The sequence below is a fragment of the Sarcophilus harrisii genome, chromosome 5, assembly GCF_902635505.1.
Source record: "Sarcophilus harrisii chromosome 5, mSarHar1.11, whole genome shotgun sequence".
NCBI lineage: Eukaryota > Metazoa > Chordata > Mammalia > Dasyuromorphia > Dasyuridae > Sarcophilus > Sarcophilus harrisii.
In genome coordinates, this window is record NC_045430.1 from 151349681 (window position 1) to 151370478 (window position 20798).

At 32.5% G+C, this 20798-nt stretch overlaps 1 protein-coding gene across 1 annotated transcript in view; it reads right to left on the reverse strand.

The window, feature by feature from the left end:
* The window catches only part of COG5 (component of oligomeric golgi complex 5), a 328255-nt gene that overhangs the window by 94318 nt on the left and 213139 nt on the right, over window positions 1-20798 (reverse strand). The window contains exon 11 of the mRNA XM_031938757.1: window positions 3519-3600. Within this exon, the coding sequence (XP_031794617.1) occupies window positions 3519-3600 (82 nt within the window). The remainder of the gene's footprint in view (window positions 1-3518; window positions 3601-20798) is intronic.

Consider the following 20798-nt stretch of genomic DNA (forward strand, 5'->3'; position numbering starts at 1 on the left):
AATGTCCCTAGAGACCTTTGGGACTGCTGTATACTATTAAAAATGACAGGTGTTTCACAAACTACTTTAGAGAGCTCCTGAGGGAAATTATTTATATATTTCACTAAAACAATTTAATGATTACTTCAAAACAATGAAGTTACTTAAATGAGAAGTGACAACAACAACAATAAATAGCTAGCATTTATTTAGTGTTTACTGTGTGTCGGGTACTGTGCTAAGCAATTTATAAATATTATCTCCTTTGATCCTTACAATCTTGAGAGGTAGGTGTTATTATGCTCCCCATTTTCAGATAAAGAAACTGAAATAAACAGGTTAAGGTTTTGTCCAGGATCACAGTTATTAAATTTTTGAGGCTGGATTTGGATTTAAGATTTCCTAATTCTGAGCCTACCACTCTTCTGAGCCACTTAGCTACCACTTAGTTACAACTGAAGGAGATTGTTTTGGTTTTTTTTTTTTTAAACCATCCAGTTTTAAAAACTTTTCTAGCTATAATTCATCACTTCAAAGTTCTCTGGTTTTCATGGATTGAGAACTGCCTTCTCTGCCATAGTAACAGCCCTTTGATTACTTAGTTATGTATGGGATTTAGAAGACCCTTACCCAAAAAGACTACTCAGAGATCACTCAAAATAGAAAGCAGAAAAGTCGTTTATTATACCTCCGAGGATGAGCTGGTCTATCATGAGATAAGGTAAAGAGACAGCTTGTGATAGGAGGAGTAAGGAAGTAGGAGAGATACACAGCTTTTATACATGAAATTACATCACAAGTAAGAGAGCATTGAGAAGGGGAAGGGGTGGCATCTAATTGGTTGTTGCTCATCCAGAGAGATTGGAATGGAAGGTTTCTGTTTCCCCAAAATCACTTGATTTCTAGGAAACAAAATCAGGCCTTCAGGCTTCAGGTATAGCTGACCAAAGCTCAAATACATATGGGCCTGCACGGTCATAGGGGAAACACAGATATAATGAAAATAAAATACAAAAAAAGAATTCACATATTCCTGTAAATTCTTCACCTTATCTCTCTACTCCACACAGTTATATATTGTTTGAAAATTTCTGTGACTGAAAATTTCATATCCTGTGATAAATCTGAGCTTCTTATCTATAGATGTAAACTCTTTCACTTACATAAAAAAAAAAATCCCATATTAAGGACCTACTTACTAGTTCCAGCATTAAATCTGGCATTAAAACTCGCATATAAGGAAATATAGTAATCCTAAAATTTGTTGCGTTAGATGTATTTCCTCATTTATGATTAGAATGTGAGGTCATTTGTTCTTACTAATCAGGACAGAGATCCAGCCTATGGGGAGTGTTACTTCTTGTATATAATATTCTGTTTGCTTTCTGTAATTTGCCTTTAATCGCTGACCATCTAACCTGAAGGTGGTCAGATACTCAATTCTTACTAGACTTGCCAAAATAAAACTCCTTTATTTTCTACCTTGAAATGCCTCTTATGTAGGTGGTCTTTTTGTCCCACACAGCAGTAATCAAATTGCATCTTTTTAAAAAAAGTCACCATACTGTGCATTTTTCCCCCTAATTTTAAATGTACTGTTCTATTTGCTAACTTCCTTTAAAATTAGTAAATTTTACTGAATATTTAAATTCAAGATCTATATTGTAAAAAAAAGTAGATATCATCTTAATTTATTGTTTACATATTTTAAGTTCTTGAGTGCTTTATAACATCACTAGATTAACATGATTGTAGAATATTGTAAAAATTTTTTCCTTTATAATACATTATACTGACACAGAAAGCAAATGAGTGGACTATTTGTGCCAATAATATATCTGAACTCTGACAAATCTCTATTCCTAAAATATCTTTGCATTGTAAATTTAATATGTTTATTTAGACTAGATCCACATTTAAGCATTCAATCCTCTTTTACATTCTGTCAGAGGAAGACATCATATCACTACTTTGTGGTGGCAATGTAGAAAAGCCAAGTCATTGGGGTGATGGCATTATAGGTAGCTGAGGACGTTGCTGGGTTTGACTAGATCACCAAGGTAAGAGACCTCCCAATGAAAGATAAGAGGAAGAGTATAGTATGAAGGAGAGAGAACACTAATTCTGAAGAAACATAAGGTACATAAAGTATTAGCTGGTGGGAGAGTGGTTCAGAATGTGAAGAATTCACAACAAGCATTTATCATAGTCACTAAGGATGCCTTTTGCTGATGTGAAAAGGCTCACAGGCAAAATCAAAGTAATTAAATAGATTGCAGTGAGTGAAATGGGCTTTTAAAGTGGGAGGGAAGAAAGGAGGGAAAGGAGGGTTGAGAAGTTAGGGAGGAGTTCGAATGGGTTCTAATTCAGAACAAACTGGTGAGAAGCTGGTAGAGACAGTCTGAGGAATCCTTTTGTGCATGACAATAGGAACTAGATGGAGCAATTAAAATTCTGACAATGGAGGCAGGTAGGACTAAATAAAGTTCCAGCTCCACAACATTCTCTTTTTTAAATTTTTTTTTTCTGGGGCAATTGGGGTTAAGTGAGTTGCCCAGGGACACACAACTAGGAAGTGTTAAGTGTCTGAGACCAAATTTGAACTCAGGTCCTCCTGACTTCAGGGCTGGTGCTCTATCCACTGTGTCACCTCGCTGCCCCCTCCACAACATTCTCAACTGTGACTTCTCTCTGCCCAATTTTCACAATTTGGCCATACCTCTCTCAACATTCTAGCTTTAAATTCTCAAAGACAATGATAATAATGCTCAAGCTCAGGCGGTCTTACCAATTAAAGGAATTCAAGTTAAAAAGAGGAAGACTGCATGACCATTTTGCTGAACAATAGCCAAGTTAAATTCTGAGAATCTCTGAACTCCATTGGCCATAGGGAGAAGAATTTGTTTTAAACTCACTAGTCTCTGAAAACAATCTACTGAATTAAAAGATTGGGCTCATCTAGAGGGAAGGAAGGACTCATACTTTAGGAAATAACAGATCCTTGAAGAACTAAAGAAATCATTGCTCTCTAGATTGGTCTTGGTTTCAAGTTATTAGATATTATATATCTAGACTTATGTATCTATAGTTGGTGATTGAAAGGGCAAATAAATTTTATGGTTTTTCTTTAGGTCATTAACTTCTTTTTTAATGATAAGAATGCTTCAACTTTGCATATGACTTCATTAGTCACTAAACATGAAACCTTTGTAACTCTTCATACAAAGTACTTTTAAGTTCCAGAGTATGAATAATTTTAGATATATTAACTCAATTTTCGATATAATGGTGCCAATCACTCTAATACAAATGGAAGACGGTATAATTGACTTCCTCCCTTTTTGGATTTTCTTCCAAAGTTGATTGCTTTACACACATAAATACAACTTTGATAAATAGCTATAAAATTCCTAACCAAAATTAGAGTTTTAGATAACTATTGGTTTTAAGAACAAAGGCATTTTTATCATGATATCCAAAGTCCACATATTATTGAAAATGGCAATATGAGTGATCGTAGATCTCAATAAAATACTCACAATTTGTGGCTGTTTGAAATCGAGAAGAAAGGGTATCAGTCACTACATTCCAAAACGTATATAAAATTTCTGACTGACCATCCTAAAGAAATACAAATGTGAGATTCATTTGAACATTTATCTTTAAGACTCTAATGACTAGAATATATCATTTTAAAAATATTTAAAGTTTATTTCAGTAAGTGAAAGCAGTTTTCTAAAACAATGGAAATATGAAATATAATTAAATATAAAATATTTACTCAGTTTGTAGCAACTCAATTAATTTATATATATAAATGCTCAATAAAATCAATAATTATTTTTTGAGATGTAGCAGAGATACAGGTGCAATTGACAAAAAAATAAAAAGCAAAACATTCCCATGTCAAATGTGTGTAAGAGATAGATATGCCTGACTATCAGAAATAAACCTTTCACCGAGGGCTGCTTCTTTGCCTAGAACATCCTTTCAAAAGTGAGTGTATGCAAAGGAAAGAAATTTATGAAATAGAAACTTTTTAACAGAAGAGAGAAACTAGATAATTATCTCTTTTAAAAAAGGGGGGGGGGAGGAAAATGGAAAATATATTCTGAGACCTACTAACATCTAAGTTCTTTTGCTGAAGATTTGTTATGAGGCACCTAATATGGTTTTTTATGGCTATAAAAACAACAATCATGATAGAAAATGCTAACATTTCTATAGGGAATTAAGATTTGCAAAGAATTTCATTGATATTATATTATTTGAAATTCATAGCAATTAATAGCTATAATGTCTAAATGGGTTAATGTCTATTAGGAAACAATAGGAATTACAAAATGAATGAATAATGCTTCAGTTTTTATTATGAGAAAATATGTGTGTGCATGCTTGTATGTGTATGTACTGAAAAATTAATTCTTTGATAAATACTGACAGCTTTTGAATAGTGTATATAATACCACCTGTGAAATGGCATTTAAATTATACTGTTATAAAATTATAATGAAAATGTTATTATTTGTTATAATATAAAAATACCATAATTGATTCCAATCCAGTATGCATATAGTCTATATGCAATAAAAATTCAAATAATATGAATGCTCATGGAATTTATTATTGAGGTTAATCAGGACCTAACTACAAAATTTAAATATCTCTTGATTTGCTTCTATACATCCATCTATTCTTAATACTAGCAACTTTTTAAAGTAAAGAAATTTCTTTGCTTTGGTTTTGCCGAAGTGAATATTGTAAATAAAGGGGTCTCTGAAAACTACAGTTATCAAAACATACACTTTTAAATTATTATTGGAATTCAAAGTTATATAGGGTTTGTTTGGGCTTTCTAATTTGGACTTAAATGTAGGTTCTGAATAAAAAACAAGATGCTTTATGGAGTTTTAGAAGCTGCCTTTAGAGCTAAAAGTACTTTTCACTGAGTTCTAGAAAACTTAATATCCTTTTAAATTCACAATAGTGCAGGAATAGCAAATTGAAAGGTGAGAAAAGATTACTGACAGATATGCCAATGACGAATAAAAAGATTCAACTGGGGATTCACAGAAAGGACTGTTAACCTATAAAGAGACATAATTCAAAAAGCACAACAGCATAAGGTCATTTATCAAATGTGAAGAATGGAATTACTATCTTAAGAAGCCCTGAAGACATTATTTTAACACTGCACAATAGTAATGTTTAAATAGAATTAAATCTTCAAGAAATGATATGTGCATCATATTCTCTTTAGGAAGCCAGGGATATATATAATAAACTTTGGAAATATTCTCATTCAAGATTGTTAATATAAATAAGTTTTATAAATCAAAGGAAGTGACAACTATTTAGAAAACATTGCAATCCAGAATGATTGTAATGGATTAAATAATACTAAATATATATTATTTCAACTGGCCATTTTCTCTCCATTCTCTCAGCCTATAATAACTCACATTTAATAGAAATTTCAAAATTACACAGCATTTATCCACTCACAATTAAGTCTCTCTCTCTCTCTCTCTCTCTCTCTCTCTCTCTATATATATATATATATATATATATGTGTGTGTGTGTATATATATACACACACACATACATATTATAATTTGCATTTTATGATGAAGAAATTAAAAATCGGAGAGTAAATTACTTGTCTTAGTTACACTATCAGATTCAGGATGTGAACTCTGATTTTTTGATGCTTCCTTTCTCAATCTAGAACTTTTTCTATCTATCTTTTTAAATGTTATATTTGTATTACTACAATAGTCTCTTAAATCATGTCCCTTCTGTTTCCAGCCATGAGTGACTTAGGGGATTTATAATTGGGACATAATTTTCCTTTTTTAAAAAAATCATCTAATTATCTGCTGAGGCAGAAAGGTTAAATAACTCAATTGAGGTTCAAAAGGAGTTACTGTTACTTCTATATCTTCCCAGAAGTGAAGTGTACGTACTGTTAACAACTGCAATCTGAAGGCAAGGTGAGAGAAAAGAAGATAGCAAGATCTCAACTGAGCTCTAAGTGTCAGCTCACTGCCACTTCTGTCTCTTCTGTATTTGTTCTTTCCTAATCTTAGGTGAATAAGTACCCCATAGTGGGAAAACTGAGAAGAGGGGCCTTTGTGATTTCTGACAGATTTAAGATCTAGGCATGGTGGCAGCGGTATTCACTGGAGAGGCTGTTTTTGGTTCAAGTAGCAACAACAATCCTATCAGTATGGAAGAGTCCTCTACTGCAGGTTTTGCACTGACAAATTGGGCAACTGAAGCTAGACTATCTGATCAGTATAGTGCCAAAGTGAAGCCATAAAATCACTAATTAGCATTCTTTCAAAATTATTTTATATCTTGATATGGTTTTACTACAAAATTTCCAGCTGAGTGTACTACTGGTATTAGCTAAGGTGCTGAATTGCATTTAAATCATCAAATTATTAATCATTAATACCTACTGTAGTTCTTTCTAAGTTTAGCATTTCTTTCTCTATAGAACTAAATTACCTGTCCCTTGCTTGATTCACAATATGGATTGAATTTCTCTTTTCCTACTTGTTCCACGTTGGGGGAGGAAGCTCTAGGCACAAGTCAAGAGTAACTTTTGCCTGGGGTGCCTGAGTGGGGAATTTTAATAAACTGATGAATGTAAAAAAGAAGAGTTCCCTTTTAATGGAGCAGATTCCCTAAGCAATAAATCTAGTGGAAAACTACAATGATTGAGTACATGATAGGAAAGGCTGAATACCTACTTCTCTGTGAATTCAACCAAGTAGTCTTAAACATTGCCAGACCTAAAGCATCATGTTTATTATCTTACTCCTCTGCTTAATGGCTCTCTACATCTTACTAAATCAGTTTGACATTCAAGGCCCTCTTATCATCTGACTATTTGACTGTATCCTTCTTCATTTCATCTTCTCCATGTTGCCCTCTTACACATACATACATACTATGACCTCTCTTTTACCTTTGCATAATGTTCTGTTCCTATTCTTGGATTTTCTCGTTATGTTTACCACTTCTCTTAACGTGACTCTTTTAAAATCCAGCTCAAGTCCTGTATATTGAACAAAAAGTTCAACTATTCTAACCTGAAATGACACTACTGTTCTTTTGAGTTCCTTGTATGGTAGCAACTGCATTGCCATAATATTTGGCACTTAACTGTTTTCTAAATATTTCATATATAAGTTAGATAAAATTACATGGTAATTTTTTTGAGAGAAAGCACAATGACATTTTAAAAATATTTTTTACAAGGTCTAACAGAATGTTGATCACACAGGGAATATGGTGAAATGAACAGTGTATTTGGATTTAGGATACCCAAGTTAAAACCCAGAATTTATCCTTACTAACTCTGAAATTGGTAATGCAATTCAGAGATATCATATGGGGCAGTAGCAAGAGCACTGTACTTGGAGTCAAAAAATATCTTAAAACCTCAATCTCTCTCTTTTTAAAAATTTTATTTATTTTCTTTTTTATTATAGCTTTTTATTTACAAGATATATGCATAGGTAATTTTTCAGCATTGACAATTGCGAATCCTTTTGTTTCAACTTTTCCCCTTCTTCCTCCCACCCCTTTCCCCAGATGGCAGGTTGAACAATACATGTTAAATATGTTAAAGTATAAGTTAAATACAATATATGTATACCTGTCCAAACAGTTATTTTACTGTACAAAAAGAGTCAGATTTTGAAATAGTGTATCATTAACCTGTATCAGGCAGACAAAAATAGAGGGATTGGGAATTCTATGTAGTGGTTCATAGTCATCTCTCAGAGTTCTTTCGCTGAGTGTAGCTGGTTCCGTTCATTACTGCTCTATTGGAACTGATTTGGTTCATCTCATTGTTGAGGAGGGCCAGCAGAATTGATCATCATATAGTATTGTTGTTGAAGTAAATAATGATTTTCCGATCCTGCTCATTTCACTCAGCATCAGTTCATGTAAGTCTATCAATGTCTTTCTGAAATTATCCTGCTGGTCATTTCTCACAGAACAATAATATTCTATAACATTCACATATCACAATTTACCCAACCATTATCCAATTGATGGGCATCGATTCATTTTCCAATTTCTAGCCACTACAAAAAGGGCTGCCACAAACATTTTGGCACATATAGGTCCCTTCCCCTTCTTTAAGATCTCTTTGGGATATAAGCCCAGTAGTGGCACTGCTGCCAGGGTATGCACAGTTTGATAACTTCTTGAGCATAGTTCCAGATTGCTCTCCAGAATGGCTGGATGTATTCACAATTCCACCAACAATGTATCAGTGTCCCAGTTTTCCCACATCCCCTCCAACATTCTGCATTATCTTTCCCTGTCATTCTAGCCAATCTAACAGGTGTATAGTGGTATCTCAGAGTTGTCTTAATTTCCATTTCTCTGATTAATAATGACTTGGAGCATTTTTTCACATGGCTAAAAATAGTTTCAATTTCTTCGTCTGAGAATTGTCTGTTCATATCCTTTGACCATTTATCAATTGGAGAATGGCCGGATTTCTTATAGAGTCAATTCTCTATATATTTTGGAAATGAGGCCTTTATCAGAACCTTTGACTATAAAAATATTTTCCCAGTTTATTGCTTCCCTTCTAATCTTCTCTGCATTAATTTTGTTTGTACAAAAACTTTTCAATTTGATATAATCAAAATTTTCTATTTTGCAATCAATAATGATTTCTAGTACTCCCTTCAATTTCTTCCCCTTCTAGACCAGTGATTTCTACCCCTAATTATCAATTCTAATAATTTTAAAAAGATTAATTGAATTTATCTATCAGATTCTCCCAATGCTCTATCAAACTTGACATCTACAAATAGTACTCCCCTGTAGAAACATTTCCCTAGAGGTTTCTACAAACGTTTTTTTCTTAAAAAAAAAAAAAAAAAAGAAAGAAAGAAAAGGAAAAAAAAAAACTTTATTTTCTAAATTCAACATTCACCCTTGCAAAATCTTGTGTTCCAAATTTTTCTTCTTCCCTTTTCCATATCCCCTTCCCTAAACAGTAGGTAATCCAATACATGTTAAACACATGCAATTCTTTCCATAGCTATCATACTACACAAGAAAAGTCAGATTAAAAAGGAAAACAAAATGAGGGGGGAAAAAAGAGCAAGCAAAAAATAAAAAAGGTAAAAATACTATGTTGTGATCCACATTCAGTCCTCAAGATCCTCTTGCTGGATGCAGATGGCTCTTTCCATCACAAAGTCTACTGGAATTGTCTGAATCATATCATTGTTAAAAAGAGCCAAGTCCATCACAGTTGATCATCACATAATCTTGCTGTTGAAAAATAGGTTGGAAAATATGGTTCAGGAATAAAGAATAAAAGGCAAGTCAAGGTTAGGTAGACTACACAGAAACTACACTTCTATTCATTATGAACATTTTCTTCAAAAATTATTATATCTCTTTGAAAATTAGCCCTTTAAAATTTCATGACTTTCTATAAGGAATCTTAAACTTAAAAATTAAAAAACAACCTAGCTGTACAATATTAAGTGAAAGTTTACTTGAAATGCAAGTAATGGCTAGTGTTGCAAATCCTAACCTATAAATATATTTTTAATTTGTTTATTTTCATTTTGACCTTAACAAACACTAATTAAAATGGGCATTTCTGGAAATATAGTAGAATAGAAAAGGGACTGAATATAATATACCGTTTGCTTTTTTAAAAAAAATTATGTAATAATCAGCAAAATGATTTCAGAAAGGCCTGGAGAGATTTACATGAACTGATGCAAAGTGAAGTGAATAGAACCAAGGAAACATGGTACATAGCAACAAGAAGATCATGTGATTATCGATTCAGATGGATGTGGATCTTTTCAACAATTAGGTGATTCAGGCCAGTTTCAATGGTCTTATGATGGAGAGAGCCATCTGCACCCAGACAGAGGACTGTAGGGATTGAGTGTGGATCACAATATAGTATTGTCATTTTTTGTTGTTGTTTGCTTGCATTTTGTTTTCTTTCTCATTTTTCACTTTTTGATCTGATTTTTCTTGTGCAGCATGATAAATGTGAAAATATACATAAAATAATTGCATGTTTAACATATATTGGATTACTTGCCATCTGGAGGGAGGGAAGGGAGGGAGAAAAAATTGGAACACAAGGTTTTGCAAGACTGTTGGAAACTATCTATGCATATATTTTGAAAAAAAAGAAAGGAAAAATATATATAATAAATTGAAGTTATTTCATTTGAGTGTGATTCTGACTGGACTTTATTCTGTTCTTTCCTGTGCATTAGGAATTATTCTGAATATTTGGCTGGCTCAGGAGGCTAAGGTTCCAGCTATGTCACCCTTCAGTGTTGGGAGATTTGTTAAAGTTGTGACAAGAGAGGAGGGGAGCTTGATCAACCCACATTAAGTGCTGCAGTATCTTTGCTGAATATCCTTTCTATCTTATAGCTAAGTATTATAGCCGACACTTTTATAAACTGTTGAGTGAAATATTAGTACTTTATTTTGTCCCAAGACAAGCTGAACAAAGTACACTGGCCTAACTCAGGCTCTCTTTTCCTAATTTTTCTTTATCTCTTTCCCCTTATTCTACTCTCCTCTATTCTAGAAGGGAAAAAAAAAAGTCCTTGTAACAAACATGAATAGTTGAGCAATACAAATTCCTGTAATGACTATATTTAAAATGAATGTCTTATTCTTCATCTTTAATTCTTAATTTCTTTGACAAAAGATGGATCGCACACTGTGTCATCAATCCCCTGAAATTGGAATTGTTCACTGCACTGGTCAGAGCTCTCAAGTCTTTCAAATCCTGTTGCTGTTGTACAAATTGTTTTACTAATTTAGCTCACTTGATTCTGTAACAGTTTTACATATCTCTTATATCACTGCTATCTCTTCCTGAGTAATCTCACTGCCTCAGATCTCCCTTTTTCAGTATATTCTATACACAGTTGCCAAAATTACTTCACTAAAATACAAAACTGATTTTTGGCAGCTAAGGTGCCATAGTGGACAAAGTTGCAAACTTGGAAACTAGCAGACTCAAATCTGGCCTCAGACACTTAATAGCTGTGTGTTTGATCCTGGACTAGTCATTAACTGTTTGACTCAATTTCCTCATATGTAAAAGAAGCTGGAGAAAGAAATAGTGAACCACTCCATGATTTTTGCAAAAAAACTCCAAAATGGGTCATGGAAAGTCAGACATGACTGAAAAACAAGTGAACAATAAATGGTTTAATCATGTCACTCTTGTATTCAATTATTGCTTACAAGATCAAAAAAGCTCCAAAATATGGCCTTCCACAACACAATCATAACACAATTATATCATATTTCACTTGCTTGATATTTGTGCTAACCTGGCTTTCTTGCTCTTCCCAAAGAACACTCCATCTCTCAATCCTTGGCTATCCTCTATCCTTAATTCTGCTTCTCACAATCCATTGTTTTCATCAAATCCAAGTGCTTGGGTACTCTATTCTACTATGGCACTTCTCAGGTGCCACAAAGATTTCCTGATCCCACTAGATGAATTCATCTAGTGTTCACTTTGTATATATTTATAAACACATTAGAATATGTCACTTAAGAAGAAAGACTTTTTCATTTTTGTCTTTGTATTCTTCAGGGTCTAGCATAGTGGGCCCTTAATAAGTGTTTGTTGATTTAAAAATAAATGGCAGAGCTCAGTGATTCCTTGCTATTACTGGGTAGAAAACACAAACTCCTATGCTTGGCACTTTAAGGTTTTTATTATTTGGCTTCAGCCCACCCTTTTAGGTTCATTTCCCCTACTTCTCTTCACACACTGTAGCTTTGCACAAGTTTTTCCTTCCATATCTTGAAAGCCCAACTCAGGTGCCACTTACTATGGGAAACCTTCCAGATTCATCCTTGATTTTTAGTATTCTCTCCTTAAATTATCTATCGCTTATGTTAAATAGCACAATACTATGTCACTGAAGAAAGGGACAGGTTTTTCTTCTCTGTGCTTGTATATCAGTGACTGAGAGAGTGCTATACACATATAAAATATTTATAAAAGTTTGATGAATGGATAAGAAAAATATAATTGGCTTATAATTAGATATCAACCATGTTTAAAAAATATAACAGCATTTATACAAAGTTAAGGTAATATTTTTCTGAGCTTAATACAAACTTTTATTACAGGATCCTAGCTGGATTTATACATATGACCTCACAATAATGAAAGAAAAGTTTTCATAAATATGAATTTAAGTACATGTTATTATTTTCTTTTAAACTCTGAGGTTTTGGTATTACTTATTTCATTTTATTTTTAGTTTTAATAGAACAGAATGATTATAAATATTTTGCATATAGATCAATTCATCTTACTGTTTTTCTACATTTTCTTAATAGTCAGTATGCCAGACAGTATATTTTTTAAAAAAGAAAATCCATTTCCAAACTTGGATCTTTGAAAAACATCAATCAGGTGTGCATTGCAATATTAGTACTACTACAGTCTCCTCTGATTTTAAGCCATCTTCTGCTAATGGTGATATAATCTCACTTTCTTTTGATGTTGCTTTTCCCACTTCTTATTGGCTCATAGGAAATAAGAGGAAGTAAATAACCTCCTATAGATTTCTTTAAGCTGAAGAATTTGTTTTTTTCCCTACACAATAAGTGGATCCCCCAAAATATACCCCTTTCTCACCTTTCTTCAAAAATGACATATTTCAATTCATCATGTACCATTCATATTAGTACACATCAAAAACTTCACGGAAGTCTATTAAATTTTTCAAAAGACATGTCCATAAAATTTCTGGTAGTAGAGAGTACTAGATTTCAAAACAATAAAATTATCTTTCTAAAAGATCTTTGCTATTGCCTCTAATTCTCCATTGGTACTGCTAAAGAAGATGAAAGCATTAGCTTTTAAAATGCTGTTTCTGATATATCCTTCCTTCTCAGTACACACTCTTAGGAATTAGATCTTGAAACACACACTACAGAAATATGCCCCTGAACTAATACACTGCTGTGTTCCTAGAGACCCATCGACGTTCAATTCAGTTTTTGGTCATATATATAGGTTGAGGAAGATTATTTCTTTAAACCTTTTTCCCATTTAAGGGTCTCAAAAGGGGTTCACCATGGACTTGGACTGTGTTCTATAAAATTCATAGGGAATATAAATCTTTTGGAGTCACTGTGTTATGGGCCAGAACTCTGAACTTGAAAAAAAGGATTCTTATAAGGTACTAAGTCAGTGAAATTGATAGAGACAATAGTTATCTAATTTAGCATGGTTCAGTATGATTGATTTAATCCTACAAGGAGATGTTATGGGCCAGAATTTGAAACAAAGTACTAAGTGAAATTGAGGACACTGGTTAAATCTAGTTTAGCACTGATTTACCGTTACAACAAATAATGGTTTCCTAGTGATATAATGATTGGTGTATACTCAGTGTAGGGAATATAAGCTAGAAGCTCTCGGAGGCTGAGACAGATTCATTCCATCTTCCATCTTTGTGGCAGCTGGAGGCTGAAGCACAAACCCTTGGAATTCGGCGAGATTCAGAATCCAGAAAAGGCAGGTAGGAGCTCAAGCTCTCAGAACCAAGGCCAGACTGAAAGGCTCTCCGGAAAGCTGCCCAGCCCCAGGAGACAAGATTTGGAAAGAGACAATAAAGGATTTGGACCTTAATCCCTGGCTGCACTTGTGGTGATTACTGAACTGAAAGGAAGGCTGCCTCCCCTTCCCCCCCCCCCCCAAGACCCCAAGAAAACCCCAACAAGAGAATATTACATTTTAGAGAGAATATTACAACTTTGAGTTTAATTTCTAGATTACCCCTATTTTAGTCCAGTTTCTAATTGTAGAGCTCGGAGAAGTGGATAGTGGGTAAACAGAAAATGGAGGTTGGAGAAGGGAAGGAAGTAATCCCACACTGCAGAAAATGTTTAAAGGAAAGAAGTAGGAAGGTAAAAGTGGGTATACTTATAATTAGCTCTCAAACTATTAGAACAAAGCAGATGAGATTGCCTGGACTTTTGCCTTTTGTGACTTCTCTTTCCACTTAAAGTTACTTCTAAAGAACATCATAACTTGATTTCTTCCATAAGACCAAGTGAAGACATCTTATGGATATGGATCCATCAATGGGAGAGGAACAGTCTTGCACCTAGATAAATTCCCTATCTTTTCATGCACATCATAAACATTAGAACATAAAACCATGTGTAGAAACAGGCAAAACATATACTATAATCAAATAGGATATAAATTATTCAAGATAAATTGATGGAGAACATTTAGCATAAATGACATCTGGATTAATAAGAAATGATCACACTTTAAAGCGTCTGACTCTGGGGAAATTAAAATATATCCTCACGAAAGGACTGGGGAGATTAATTTTCTTATAAGTTTACCAAATCAGAAGAGTAGGAGAAAAACTATCTTCCACGCCAACTTTCATGTGTCCTACTGTCATGAGATAGTATTGTATATGAATGAAGACTTGGCTAACTGGTAATCACTTTCATTTGGGAACATGGAAGGTGACACAAATACTTAAGCACTTTGCAGGAGAACTATCTGCTGCAAAGATTAATATATCTATGATATACAATCAAGTAGATTGATTTCAATAAGATACTCTGTGTAAAACTGAGAACCTTACAAATTCAATAACAACCTAATTTAATATCAAAATTATTAAAAACAAAATTAAAATGGTGATTGATTCAGTTTTTGAAAATTGATACCTTCTCAACTTCCTCACTACTCTCTTCTTTCTGATTGGCAGTCTAGAGGGTAGAGCACTAAAATCCTTCCTTCTTTAAAAAAAAAAAAAAAAAAAAAAAACTTCTTTTAGAGAGGACTGGAATTTGAACTTTGTAGGTAACTCTCCAGTTTACATAAGTGCTTCATTCTGCCTGTTCCAAGTACTCACTCTGTTCTGTGTGTGTGTGTGTTTCTTTTTGTCTGTCTCTGTCTCTGTCTCTCTCTCTCTCTCTCTCACACACACACACACCTTTATCTTCTTGTTGTGTGTTGTCTTCCCTCATTAGATCATAAGCTCCTTTTGGATAAGTACTGTCTTTTCCATGTTTGTATCTCTAGCACATAGTAGGCACTTAATAAATGTTTATTGAATTGAATTAAAATACTAAATAAGTGATATGTATTATGCTATGTTACTTGAGAGTTCTAGAGTTATCTATTTAGAATTCCTATTGGATTTCTATGAGGAACAGAATTTTTATGGAGTTTATTCAGAACAACAAAAAACTGTTCTGGGATATTTGGATTCCCTAAGTAAACATCTCAAGGGATCTTTTAAGAGCTGGGAAGGCAGTTTGGATGTGATCATTCAAATTTCTAATCAAGTTGCTGAGTGAAATGAGCAGAACCAGATCATTATACACTTCAACAATACTGTATGAGGATGTATTCTGATGGAAGTGGATTTCTTCGACAAAGAGAAGATCTAATTCAGTTCCAATTGATCAATGATGGACAGAATCAGCTACACCCAGAGAAGGAACACTGGGAAATCAGTGTGAACTGTATGCATTTTTGTTTTTCTTCCCAGGTTATTTTTACCTTCTGAATTCAATTCTTTTTGTGCAACAAGAGAACTGTATGTTCTGCACACATATATTATATCTAGGATACACTATAACATATTTAACATGTCTAAGACTGCCTGCCATCTAGGGGAGAGGGTATCTTCAGATGGCGGGTTGCTGATCTCTCGTGAGTAGAGGATAAAGGTATTCCTAAAGTTGATGATCTGCTAGAGGAAGTAGCTTTGTTGATCTATATTCATGGATGTAATGTCTGTGTATGTCAACATATTACATCTTATGTAATATATACATATTATGTACTATATGAGATATATTAGGTAAAGATATGCATGTATTTAATGATAATTAGTAATACTTATATTAATGTATTTAGTAATTTTTACTTAATATGTATTTTATTATATGAGAGTGGACTATAAATATATGCTCTATATACATAATATTTATAAATACATTATATTTACATATATATATATATATATATATATATATAAATACATTGTGAGGGAAGGGAACAGAAGTGAGTGCAAGAGATAATGTTGTAAAAAATTACCCATGCACATGTTTTGTCAATAAAAAGTTATAACAAAAAAAATTTCTAATCAAGTTAAAATCTACAGAAAACTTAACATGTAATTATATGCAAAGCACTTAAAAGCTCTTAATGTTGGATATCCTAAGTAATTCTTTCTCAAGTAATGTATTTAAAAGTATTATGAAATCATCTGACATGTCCACTGGGATAAAAAGAACATATTATTTTTTTCAAATAGAATTTTCATTAGTACTATAGTTGCTCTAAATACTGAACACACCCCAAATTTAACTTAATGCAGCCTACTCATAAGATTATAAAACCATGTCTGATGATGAAAATTTCTAGCTTGAAAATTGTAAGTACTATATCAATACTCTCCCATGCAATATTAACTGGTTTAATTCCATAGATGAAATAAGCTGTTTTCCAATATATACAGGTCCTAAACAATCAATAACCTTCTAGGATTCCTGACAAGCAAAATTTTATGTTAACTGAAATATAGTACTAATAGCTGAAGACTCAAAAACTGGTGCTAAATTGCATCAGGATTCAACATCTTACTGTTAGACAATGAATTAAAATTCTTATTACATTTTGTTTTTAAGTCATGGATGGGGAAATATAAAACTATAAGAAAAAGTATTTAACATTATTTAAAAGTATTTAACTTTGCTGATTATTTGATATGAATCAATAATATCAATCAGATATGTGGTCTCATTCAATTATAGTATATCTTTAAAATTCTGGATTATCTGGAAGAATATTAAATTATTTTTATTAGAACACTGGCAAAATTAAATACTTCCATTAAAGAATAGTTTGTGCTAAGAAATCACATAAACAGCATACATGTAGACTTGAAGAGTCATTCCAAAGAATATTCAGATTTTATAACAATTCCTCACATTCAACCCTAAGTGGGATATGGACCTCTTTGTATTTGATATAAGAGAAAAATGAGTCACCACTAAGACTTTTCCATGTCATCTTCATGTGGTATAGGAAGCCTTACAACAGGAGCTAAAAACCTTACTCATTAACCCCAAGGCATATTGGCTCAGGATAGTCTCAAAACAGAGCATAAAATTCCTAGAAGAAGGAGCAGCTGGAGCAGGAGATGACAACTTTAACAGATGGCAGCAGCTGCTGGAAAAAACAATGAATTATAGCCCCAGAAGTGGAATGAAACAACAATAAGAATAGGAGGTCTAAAGTTGTGCTTGTCAAGGAGTACAGTTAAAGGGCAACAGAGCATTTACCACTGTAGAGACACAAAGATGTGACCAATGTACAATTACAGCAAAAATCCTTCATTCCTTCAGAACAGGATTTGCATTAAAAATTATTCTCTTCTCTACTAGTGTGGGGAGTTATAGCAGATTGTGTCTTTTGATATATGACACAAGAAAGAACTGAAAATTCATCTACTACTATATTTTTCTCTATGTTTGCTTTCCTGTCACATTTGAATGTTTTGATATCTAATTTATGATTTCTGCTTTGGTTTTTTGATAAAAAATGAACTGGATGGAGAGTTCTGCCATGTGTGCATAAATATGATAAATAAAATGCCCAAGCCTGGGATAACTGGGATAACAACTTGTTCCATTATTAACTAGGAACACAGAGATATAATTTTCTTAGGTTTGTCATATGTCATGTCTATTGTTATTGTCTTCCCTCATGCCTAATCCAACATCCCTATTTAAACTGGGATACTCTGCCTATAATTTGAAGACCACTGATTATGTAAAAAAAAAAAAATTAAGAGACTGACATTATTGTGATATTTGTCCTGAAAAAAGGCTCTGGGTACTAAAAGATAAAGTATGCTTTATTACCTATAATCATAATTCCTGACAAATACCAACAAAGATGTAAAAATTTTAATCTAGGAATTGGTATTATTTGAAAGACAAATGATTTTTCTCTAATTCAACAGAAAATGAAATTACTTAATAGTTTTAATGGGAAGACTAAAAAAGACTTAAAATTAATTTTTCACTATTTCTATAGCATCATAACTGCTCAATGACAGATTGTTAAGAAAATCTATCACTGAACAGGAAGTGAGACAAAAATTGGTGAACACATAAATATTTAATATTTTAGGGTATATTCATTAAATCATATGTGACACATTCAAGTAATAATATTAATTGCATTAATAATACAGATGAATTATATGCCAATAAAGGCATGAAATTTCAAAATTTTCAAACTTTTGAATTTTGAAAATTCAAAACTTTCAAAAGTTAAATTACTTTGATTTTAATTTATCTCTTAAGGCATATATTTACATATTTACTAAAAAAAAAAAGCCTCATCAGTTGGTATCCGTGCAAAACAATTTTGAGCCATAACAGAAGGGTTAAAAGTTTAAAATATGGTTATAAAAGCAATTAAAAAAGCAAAAGTCACACGTGTTTTTATATTTTAAAAATATGCAATTCTTTTTGTCAAATAATTTATAGTTCAATGTTATTAGCAAACTCACTAACACAGATGCTCTTTTCTGTAGTACATATCATAACCTACAAAAGCTTTCTCATCCTGTGCAACTCATCTAAATGCTCCCATATATTTTTAATGGAACATCCACTGAATTATAGTTTTCCTTTAGATCTTTTAACATTCTGTTAGTACTAATATAGTATTAGGCTACTACATATGTTATTTCTCACTACTTCTACATGAGTAGAATTTTTTTCCACATATTTTTCCACGCATATATCTCTAGAAAATGATCTTCTTTGTTTCCTTATAAGTTGTCATTGGTAATACTGTAGTATGCTTTTACTCAAATATTTCATTAATGTCCTTTTCACCATGAAGTAACCCTTTGGCAGTATGATTATTATTGCACTGAATAAATTAATTAAAGTAGTATTGTAATTTTTTGGACTGGCTAATTTTACTTATGAGCAATTGATATTTTTCCAATTATTCAGGTCTGTTTTTATTTATGCAAAGTGTTTTGTAGTTGTATTTAAATAATTCCTTTCTCCATGTTGCACTCACAAGTATTTTATAAAGTTTGCTTGTATTTATGTTTTATACTGTAGTTTATTCTATCTCGTCTTTGTAGGTTATGGTGATGATTTATTTAGTTTAATTTTATAGCCTGATATGTGGCTGAAGATTATTATTTCAATGAATTTTTAACTGACTTTCTCAGGTCTTCCAATTTAATAAACATGGCATCTGAAAAAAGTGATAATTGTGTCCTCTTAAACTATGCTTATTCCCACTATTTTCTTTTATTATCTTTTTTTGCTATAATTAGCATTTCTATCAATAAATTGAGTAATACTGATGAACAAGAAAATACATAATTTGTTCCTCATTTTATTAGTAAGTTATAATGCTGCTCTAAGTTTTAGAGAGATGCCAAATACCATATTAAGGATAAGCTCCTTTACTCCTATCCTTTTAGTATTAAACAGAAATGTTTCTTGTATATTATCAAAATATTTTCTGCATATATTGATATGATTTTTTTTTGTTCTTGTTTATGATCTGCTGTTTTCCTAACAACAAACCACTCTCAAAAGTCTTCTTATTTCAAAACCCTGTGGGTAATCTGAAATTTTTGTTCTTCAGATACTGTAGGTGTTCCATGGCATTAATAAACAGCATTAAAAAATTGTTATCCAAAAAATACTAATACTTTAAAATAATTATTTTAAAAATGTTTTGAAAATTATCAATCATGCTGATAATTTACTACCTACATATCTAGCCCAAGTCTCCTTTCTGAGTTTCAGTCCTAAATTACCAACTGTCTATTGGGCTTTTCCAATTGGATGAGCCAAAGACATTTTAAACTCAATCTGTACAAAATAGAACTCACTCTCCTTTCCAAGCCACCTCTTAAATATAACTTCCTTATATCTTCCAAGGGCACCACCATGTTTATAAGAGCTCAACATCATCCTCAACTTTTCATTTCCCCTTGTCCCACATATTTAATCTGTCACCAAATCATTTTTATCTCTTTTGTACATTCGTTTTCTTTTACCCACATAGCCACCAACCTAATGCAGAGCCCTATCATTTCTTATTTAGAGAACAGCAATAACATTCTTTCTTTTTGTTGTTTTTGGGTTTGGGTTTTTTTGTGTGTGAGGCAAATACTTGCCCAAAGTCACACAGTCATTAAGTGTCAAGTTGTCTTAGACCACATTTGAACTCAGCTTCTCCTAACTCCAAGACTGGTGCTCTATCCACTGTGCCACCTCATTACTCCCCTTCCTTTTCTTCGAAATAAATTTTTGGATTGATGAGTTTGATGCAGATGAAGTATGATTTGTAAACTTTATTTTTCTAGTTATTTTGTGTTTTTTTTTGCAACATGGATAATATGTTTTGCATGACTTCACATATACAAATGATATCACATTGTTTGCCTTCTCAAGGGATGGGAGCAAGCGAATTTGCAACTCAAAATTTTTGAAATGAATGCTAATTTTTTTAAAATATATTTGGAAAATATTTAATGAAAGAAATAAAAATAAATTGAAAAATACATTTTCATTAATATTTTATTTTTGCATCGCCATAGTTTCCCCCAGTATTATTTTCCCTTTCCCTCTGAAAGAACTATTCCATATAAAAACTTTTTTTTAAAACAAAAAAAAGAAAAACTGCAATGTATAGCACTAAGGATCTCTTTCCTCTGCAA